General features: G+C 38.8%; 2 protein-coding genes across 2 annotated transcripts; both read left to right on the top strand.

The window, feature by feature from the left end:
- Positions 1–2,133: 2,133 nt before the first annotated feature.
- Positions 2,134–2,754, top strand: LOC138904743 (uncharacterized). The gene has a single exon (XM_070193246.1). The coding sequence runs from the start codon at positions 2,134–2,136 to the stop codon at positions 2,752–2,754; it is 621 nt and encodes a 206-aa protein (XP_070049347.1).
- A 3,259-nt stretch (positions 2,755–6,013) lies between these two features.
- LOC108943345 (secreted RxLR effector protein 161-like) lies at positions 6,014–6,322 on the top strand. Its single transcript, XM_018767239.1, has 2 exons — positions 6,014–6,165; positions 6,217–6,322. The coding sequence occupies exons 1-2, from the start codon at positions 6,014–6,016 to the stop codon at positions 6,320–6,322; spliced, it is 258 nt and encodes an 85-aa protein (XP_018622755.1).
- The last annotated feature ends 3,284 nt before the right edge of the window (positions 6,323–9,606 follow it).

The raw sequence follows: 9,606 nt of genomic DNA, 5'->3' as shown, positions 1-9,606 counted from the left end.
GGAAAAATAAAATTTTGAGTAAAATTTTAAGTTTCTCCCTCTTGACAATGAGACATTGTCCCATATTGGAAGAGGAAAAGATTTTTGGTGGGTATATATATAATTGCTCTTCTTGTAGCTCTTAAAGAGTTAAGAAGAAAGCAAGCCTCGCGCCGTCGTCGTCGTCGCTCGGATTTGGATTTGGATTTTTTGGACCAAATTTATCCAATCCGTGTATTGACCACCACCTGCAATAGCAGGCCGCCTAATGCTCTTCCCACCATGGCCAAATGCTTGCTCCACAAATAAGCTAGTGCATGCTTCACAATGGAGGGTGGATGGTCGTTCATCTTTAAAGCTGACTGCTATAAATATGTGCAACAGCTGTTGAAGAAAGACACACAACACCAAACGAAATACACCAAAAAAACTGAAAACGCTCAACTTTGGCTATACATTGCACTCCTTCCTCTCAGCATTTCCATACGATTTTCTGAGTTTCTACTCCTTTGTTCTGCATTGTTTTAACTTCAAACAAAGCAACTGTAAGTGTGATTTGCTACCGAACTTTGTGTTCGCTGAAACACTGGGGTTTGAAGTACCGCTACACCAGTGTGTGATTCGTTCTATCCTGGGAGGAAATAATCCATAACCTTGGGTACTAGGAGGGGATTAAATTCCTTAAGGAAACACTGTGAATTCAGTGAGCTCGAATTAATTACTGTTTCATTACGATAACTTATATTTTACAGAATTATTATTTACAAATACAGCAATATTGGCGGACTAACAATATTCTCAAATGTGAATCATTGACATGCCTAATTCATATTTATGACAGAGCAGAAGACAATGCAGCTGATTGACAAGCTGCTAGAGGCCACCTTAGTGCCTGCAACAGTAGCAGCATATTTGATGGTTGGTTCAAGATATAAAAAAGTCGGATGGATAGTGAAAACAGTGAATCATATTGCTAAATACTCTTAAATCACATTCTTGTATGTAGACAAAAATTATGTCCTGATAATATATAATTATGACGGTCGAAAAGCATCCTAGCAGAACTTGTTAAGTGTGCGAAGACAAACCATGACTACCTAGAGCATTATAAAGGTTTGACCTCACTGTGATTGGGCATGTGCAACGTACGGGCTAACCCTCACTAGTCAGAATAGAAAAGCAAAACAAAAGCAAGAGAGGAAATTGGAAGCGATCCCATCTTCCCACTTTTTTCTGCTATTCACGTGACCACCTTCCAATTGAGAGAATCTCTTCCATAACAAATTTTATTCTTCATCCCAATTCTGATTTTGGCATTTTTGTGACCCTCATAAAAAAGGACACGGTATTTTTACTAGGGGGACCATATGATTTTGAGCCAGCAAAATTTCTTTCTTCTTCTCCAAGTGATATATATCTCCTGTGCACACACACATTTGAGGGAGGTAGAGGCATCATTGAGAAAGGGAGTGGGGACAATACTTTGAGGGGAGGAGAGGATTTTTGGGATAAATTAGGATTTTTCGGTCCGGGTTTACGATTCCTATTCGATTATTGTCGTTGTTTTCTCGTTTGAATCTTGGAGTCAAAGCCTCGTACTTGCTGATTTTTGTATAGAGAAAGGATTTGCTTAACATGTTATGATCATTTTCTTGCCTTGGGTTAGTAGGACATTAAGAGAAAGTCTCTGTTGGGGAATTTTGTTAAGTACTGTGGGTCCCAACTATTTGTATACTAATTGTAGTTAGCTGATTTGTATAAATAATATAACCGACTAAGTGATTGTACAACTATTCATTTTCTCTGTCTTTGCAGGTTAATAACAAAGAGCTTCATTTCCAGTCTTTTTCTTTCTCTCTCACCTTCTAGAATCTTCAGTTCCTCCATAGCTAGAGCTTCTCAACATGGTATCAGAGTTCGGTGCTCGTTTCTCTAAGCTCGACTGTAATAGAACTGGAGTAATTCGATTGCATTGGTAGTTTTTCAATCTCATCAATCGATCGAGATATTTCTTCAACACAGAAGACTTCTCACTCATTCTAGGGTTTGGGAATTCTAAATTATCTGGTTGAATCTCGGTCGGATCAAGACTAATTTCGTAAGAAATCAACAAATTTAAAGTTTATTTCTCAGAAGCAATTTGTCTCAGCTATAATGGCGATCAATGAAGAAGCTAGTGATTCTCCATTTGCGGCTTCAATGTCTACGCCAACTACAGAGCTGATTGATCACAATCATCCTCTTTACATTCATCCTTCCGATACTCAAGGTTCTGTACTCACTTCTATTCAACTTCAAGGTTCTGTACTCACTTCTATTCAACTTCAAGGTTCAGAAAATTATTCAATTTGGAGTAGATCTATGAAAATTATTTTGCATGGCAAAAATAAATTAGGCTTTGTTCTAGGCACTTGTAGAAAGACTAGATATGATGTTAGCTTGCATGAATTGTGGGATAGATGCAATGCTATTGTACTTGCTTGGATAATGAACACAGTTTCACCTAGTTTGATCAGCTCTATGATCTATGCCTCCAATGCACACACTGTTTGGGAAGACCTCAAGGAGAGATTTGATAAGGATAATGCATCTAGGGCTTGTTATTTGCACAAAGAAATTGCCACATTGACTCAAGGCATATCCTCTGTCTTAGTATACTATCCTAAACTGAGAGAACTCTGGGATGAGTATGAAACACTAACACCACCACCCTCTTGTGGCTGTGCTGAATCAAGGAAACATGTAGAACATTACCAGATACAGAAGCTATATTAGTTCCTCACTGGATTAAATGAATCCTATGAGAATGCAAAGAATCAAGTGTTTATGACTCGACCCTTACCAAATCTGAATCAGGCCTATGCTATGATAGTAAATGTAGAAAGTCAGAGGATTAGTGGAAAATGTGTTTATGCTGAAAGCAATGAAGTTGCAATGATGAGTAACAAGATGTATACTGGAGGTTACAATGGTGGAGGACAGTCTAATATCAGTTCAAACAAATCAAATGCAAGTTACAAACCTAGGAACTCAGCTGGTAAAACTGCAGTCTGGTGTGATTATTGGAAATACAAGGGTCACACCAGAGAGAATTGCTTCAAACTTCATGGTTATCCATCTGATTTCAAGAACAAGAGAAGAGGGGGAGCTCCACATGGTCAAGCCAATAGTGCTGTTAATTCTGGTATTTCAGAGCCACAAGGACAGGGACATCATGTGACAACTACTCCAGCTCCAGCTCACTTTTTCACTCAGGAACAATACCAACAAATCCTGCATATGTTGAACAAGGACAATGAGGTTGAATCTGCAGCCAATGTTGTTGTTGCAGGGCCAACATGTACTGTACATGCATTCATGACCAATTTAGTGCATAATAATTGGATAGTAGACACATGTGCCACAAACCATATGGTTCATAGTTTGAATCTACTAGAGACCTATGATGAAATACTAGAGGATGCTAGGAGTAAGGTTCACTTACCAACTGGAGAACAGGTGTCTATCACTCATGTTGGTTGTTCTTTCTTCAAGAATAAGAAAGTTCAGAACATCCTTCACATTCCAGAGTTTAAGTACAATCTCCTCTCAGTGTCTAAACTCATAAAGGATTTGAGATGTCTTGCAGCATTTTACCCTGACTTCTGTGTCTTTCAGGAACTCTCAAGTAGGAAGGCATTGGGGATTGGTAAGGAAGAGCTTGGTTTGTATATCCTCAAGGAAGATGACAGACAAGTGTTCAATCAACAAGTTTCCTCTCAACTAGTATCTCTTTCTACTTCAACTGTAAATACTATTTCAGATGACATAAAAAAAGGTAGTAACCTAGCAGATAATAAGTCATGTACTGTATCCTCCTTATAGCATCAGAGGTTAGGTCATGCTCCCTTGATGATTTTGAAGTCTGTGAAAGTTTTGCATGACATACATTTTAGCCAACATCACTGTATTGTATGTCATATAGCCAAGCAATCAAGACTACCCTTTCCTGTTAGCTCCTCTTACTCTAAATCTTCTTTTGATATGGTTCATGGTGATGTTTGGGAGCCTTATAAAGTACCTACTCAAGATGGAAAAAGGTATTTCTTAACTATGGTAGATGATTACTCAAAATACACTTGGCTTTTCTTACTGCGTTAGATATTGTTGAAGTATTGAAAAACTTTGTAGCACTAATATCCACACAGTTTGATAGCAAGCTTAAATGCTTAAGAACTGACAATGGAACAGAATTTCTTAATGATCAACTATAGACCTTATTGAAAAATCAGGGCATTATACATCAAACCTTTTGCATATATACTCCTCAACAGAATGGAACTGTTGAAAGAAAACACAGGTCCATTTTGGATATGGCCAGAGCTCTCAGATTTCAAGCTCACTTACCTCTCAGGTTCTGGGGAGAGTGTGTCTCTACTGCAGTATATCTTCTGAATAGATTGCCTACTATTGTGCTATAAGTCAAATCTCCCTTTGACAAACTCTTCCAAAGGAGTCCTTCCCTGCAATATCTGAGGGTCTTTGGAAGTCTGTGTTATGCTACCCAGGTGAGGAAAGGTGATAAATTCTTTCCCAGAGCAATTCCTGTTGTGCATATGAGCTACTCATCCTCACAAAAGGGTTATGTTCTCCATGTTTTGTGCTCAAAAAGATTTTTTGTCAGTAGGGACACTGTCTTCAAAGAAGAAGTGTTCCCATTCAAACATATGTCTTCAGGTGCATCACTTTTGTTCCATGTACTGGAGCTTGTAGAACAGCCAACTCAGTCAGCTGTTGTTCCTGATGCTACTTCCTCACCAGCAGGATCTCCAACTCTTAACAATACTGATGTTGCTGACCCCAGTTCAGCATCTCACTCTCCCAGTCACTCTCGTTTGTTCTCACCAGTGTTTCCTACCACTTCAGCTTGCGAACCATCTCCCCTTCTATGCCACTCAGAAAGTCTTCAAGACTCACTAAACCTCCTGTGTGGCTAGCTGACTATGTAGTTCCACCAAAGAAGTCAGTTTGTCCTTATCCTATGAACAATCATGTGGCATATGATCATCTGTCACCTAGCTACAGATCTTCTTTGGCTGCATTCTCAGCCATTGTGGAACCTAGATCCTTTGCAAAAGCCAGCCAAGACCCTAAGTGGGTTGAGGCTATGAAGGCTAAGATCACTACTCTTAAAGAAAATAATACTTGGTCCATTGTCTCTTTGCCTCCCGGGAAGGTTCCTATAAGCTGCAAATGGGTATTTAAAGTCAAGTACAAATCTTCTAGTGAAGTGGAAAGGTACAAAGCCAGACTGGTAACTAAAGGCTATAGTCAACAGGAAGGTTTGGACTATACATAAACCTTTTCTCCAGTGGCTAAAATGGTTGCTGTCAGAGCTATAGTTGCCTTAGCTGCTGCTTCTGGTTAGTATGTGTTTCAGATGTATGTTCATAATGCTTTCCTTCAAGGAGATCTTCTAGAGGAAGTGTACATGCATGTTCCTGATGGCTTTTTAAGCCAAGGGGAGTGTCATCAGGTATAAAAACTCCATAAGTCACTGTATGGGTTGAAACGGGCTCCTAGACAATGGAATTTAAAATTAACTGAAGCTTTAGTGGATATGGGCTTTGTTCAATCTCACTATGATTACTCTCTTTTTACACAGAAAGTAGACTTAGGACTGGTTGTTATCCTAGTTTATGTGGATGATCTCCTCGTAATTGGAAGTAGTCTAGCACTAATCAAACAGGTCAGGAAAAGATTGCAAGAGAGATTTAAGATGAAATACCTTGGTGAACTCAAATACTTTCTTGGCATTGAGTTCTCTAGATCTCAAGAAGGCATAGTAATGTGTCAAAGGAAATATGCTCTTGAACTTGTGTCAGAGCTTGGTCTAGTAGGAGGTAAGCCAGCAGCCACACCTCTTGAATTCAATCATAAGCTCACATCCATTGAATTTGACAAGGAAATACCAGATGCCAATGCTACAGTGGACAAGGAACTTGAAGAAAAATGAAGTTATCAGAGGATAGTTGGCAGACTGTTGTACTTGACCATGACAAGGCCTGACATTGCCTTTGTGGTTCAAGTACTCAGCCAATACATGGATGCACCTAAGCTATCTCACATGGAAGCTGCCTTAAGAGTAGTAAGGCATATCAAGGTTGCACTTGGCCTTGGACTGTTCATGCCTGCTAAAGAATGCAAGTAGTTAGTTGTATATTGTGACTCTGATTGGGGTGCCTGTGTGGTGACCAGGAGGTCAGTGAATGGTTATGCAGTAAAATTTGGTGGAGCACTTATATCTTGGAAGTCCAAGAAACAAGGAACTGTATCTAAAAGCTCTGTTGATGCTGAATTTTGAAGTATGGCTTCTACTGTAGCAGAGTTGGTGTGGCTAACAGGACTCTTCAAGGAATTGGGGACTGATATAGAGCAACATATACAGCTTCATTGTGATAGTAAAGTTGCTATACAAATTGCTGCTCATCCCATCTTTCATGAAAGAACCAAACACATTGAAATTGATTGCCATTTTGTGAGGGAAAGGACTGTACAAGGCTTAATTCAAACACTACACATCAGAACAACAGAACAACTAGCAGATCTGTTAACTAAGAGTTTGTGCAAGCCACAACATGAGTATCTAGTAGGCAAATTGGCCATGAAAGATGTATTTCATCCCTCAGCTTGAGGGGGAGTGTTAAGTACTGTGGGTCCCAGCTATTTATATACTAATTGTAGTTAGCTGATTTGTATAAATAGTATAACCGACTAAGTGATTGTACAACTATTCATTTTCTCTGTCTTTGAAGGTTAATAACAAAGAGTTTCATTTCCAGTCTTCCTCTTCCTCTCTCACCTTCTAGAATCTTCAGTTCCTCCATAACTAGAGCTTCTCAACACATTTTCCCATTTCCTTACATGCAGTAAGTATTGTGGGTTATGTTTTGAGTTGCTTTTTATTTGCCTAGCCATTTTCATCGTCTTTTACTTTCTTTCGTGTTTTTGTTTGTTCTGAATGTCATACCTCTCATTTTGTGCACATATCTTATTTGGATGATGATGTTGGGTCGTGGGGGTGTGGAATCATAAATGAAATGAAGTTGAACATGAGCATGAAATGTCTTTGTTTATTTTAGTTAAATTTTAATTTTCTTTCATAATCGCTAAGAGCATGTTTAGGTCGACCACACTAGGGTAAGCAAACTTTAGGCCTTTTCTTTTCTTTTATTTAAGGTGAGAGGTCGCCCCCTTAGTTAATTAATTCATCAGAGGAATGGCCCGTAGTACTTGTATTTGGAGGCCGTGACGAGTATCATGAAGAAAGCAGTGTAGGATAGATTCAAATTTTTAATATATTTTCTTTTAGTACTTTCTTTTCTTTTCTCTTATTTTTCTTTTATTAGGTGGGGACGATCTCGAGCCTCTTTTGTATTTATTTTCGCTTTTGTGTGTTTCTACCTCAATCTGAGTATTCTTTAAATCCAACCATATCAAGTATGCAACCGTACTAGTTACGGGACTCGGGGAATGCCTAACACCTTCTCCCCGAGTCAAATGAACCCCCTTACTTGAATTTCTGGTGCAGACTATGTTTTAGAGTCAAAAAAAAAATTAACGGAAAATTATTTTTAAACGGTGACTTGGCACACCGAGATTCATGTCAAGTGGCGACTATGAGAAACTCCCTTTCAAACAAATATCTGTTGTCATTTTCAAATTGAAAACCCTTTTAAGCTTTTCAAATCTTTTATCCATTTAAAGGGGTAAGGTGAAGAAAAAAAGGGGTGTGACAATCTTCATTATCCAAACCAAATACACAACGGATCTTATTAAAAGGTTTGGTATGGAAAATACAAAGCCTAGTGGAACTCCCATGAGCCCGTCAACAATTCTAGAAGAAGATAAATGTTCAGTGTTTGCAAATATGCAAGATTTTAGTCGGCTCCAAAGGAATCACATCTGACTGCGGTAAAATATCATTAGATATCTTATTAGCACCACTGAGTTAGGTTTATGGTATCCTCATTCTAAAAATTATGATCTAAAAGGATTTTCAGATGCAGACGTTGCAGATGATAGAAGTGACAGAAAAAGAACAAATGGTACTTATCAATTACTGGGAAATGCATTGATTTTTTGGTAAAGCAAGAAATAAAATTGCGTTGCATTATCGACTACGGAAGCAGAATATTTAGTTGTTGGAAGCTGTTGCACTCAAATTCTTTGGATTATGCTTCAACTTCTTGACTATGATCTTAATCTTACTTCCCATTTTGTATGATAACACCTGTAACGACCCGACTTGTCATTTTAAGAATTAACGCCTCGTTCAGTAACTTAAGGTCTCGAGCAGTTTTGCAATATGTATTATGACCCATGGGGGTGTGGTCGAGTTTGAATTACTGAAGATTCGGAATTAAATTAAAAGAACAATCCTTATTTAGAAGCTTAAATGTAAAGAGTTGACCAGAGAGTTGACTTTTAAGCAAACGACTCCGAAATGACATTTTGATGATGTCAATAGCTCCGTATGGTGATTATAGACTTAGGAGCGTGTCCGAAAAATTATTTGGAGGTCTGTAGTGGAATTAGGCTTGAAATGGCGAAAGATGAATTTTTGAAAAGTTTGACCGGGGGGAGGGGTGACTTTTTGATATCGGGGTCGGAATCCGATGCTGGAAATTAGAATAGCTTCATTGTGTCATTTCTGACTTGTGTGCAAAATTTGAGGTCATTCGGACGTGGTTTGGTAGGTTTCGACGTCGTTTGTGGAATTCAAAAATTTCTAAGTTCATTAGGCTTGAACCCGTGTGTAATTCGTATTTTTGGTGTTGTTAAAGGTTATTTGAAGGTTCAACAAAGTTCGTATGATGTTATGGGACGCGTTGGTATGTTTGGTTGAGGTCCCGAGGGCCTCGGGTGTGTTTTGGGTGTGTTTCGGATCATTTTGGGCTACTTTGGATGCTGATTTTCTGATATCTGGTGTTGTTCTTCGCGTTCGCGAGGAGCCTCTCGCGTTCGCGAAGAAAGATTTGGCTTCTGGGATTTTGTTCTTCGCGTTCGCGAAGAAGGAAATCTCTGTTGCAATGGTTTGACTTTGGAGGCTCATAACTTGCAATCTATAAGGAATTTGGAGATGATCCAACCGAAAGTTGTAGCCCTTTGTGTCTTGTTTTCAGATAGGTAAACCGTTTGTCATTTGGAGTTGTGTACCAAAAGTTATGATGGCTGTCTGGGAAGAGTTTGGAAATCTCTGTTGCATATGGCTAACTTTGGAAGCTTATATCTCGCAATCTACAAGGAATGAGGAGATGAGCAACATATGAAAGTTATAGTCCTTTGAGTCTAGTTTCCATAAAGTTAAACCATTTGTCATTTGGAGTTTTGTACAAAATGTTATGACTATTATACTAGAGGCTGTCTGAGAAGAGTTTGAAAATGGTTGTTGGAGAATTTGTTCATCGCGAACGCGATGGAAGGGTCGCGAACGCGAAGAACAAATCCCTGGGCAGCATAATAAAGTCCAAAATCGTCTCACTATTCCATTTTTGGACCAAGGAAGCTCGGGTGAGGCGATGTTTCGAGAGTTTTTCAAGGAAAACATTGGAGTAAGAATTCCTAACTTGATTTTGGTTAAATTAC

Source organism: Nicotiana tomentosiformis, chromosome 2, assembly GCF_000390325.3.
Source record: "Nicotiana tomentosiformis chromosome 2, ASM39032v3, whole genome shotgun sequence".
Lineage (NCBI taxonomy): Eukaryota > Viridiplantae > Streptophyta > Magnoliopsida > Solanales > Solanaceae > Nicotiana > Nicotiana tomentosiformis.
Note: the sequence above shows the minus strand (reverse complement) of the source record. Positions and strands in the feature narration are given on the sequence as shown.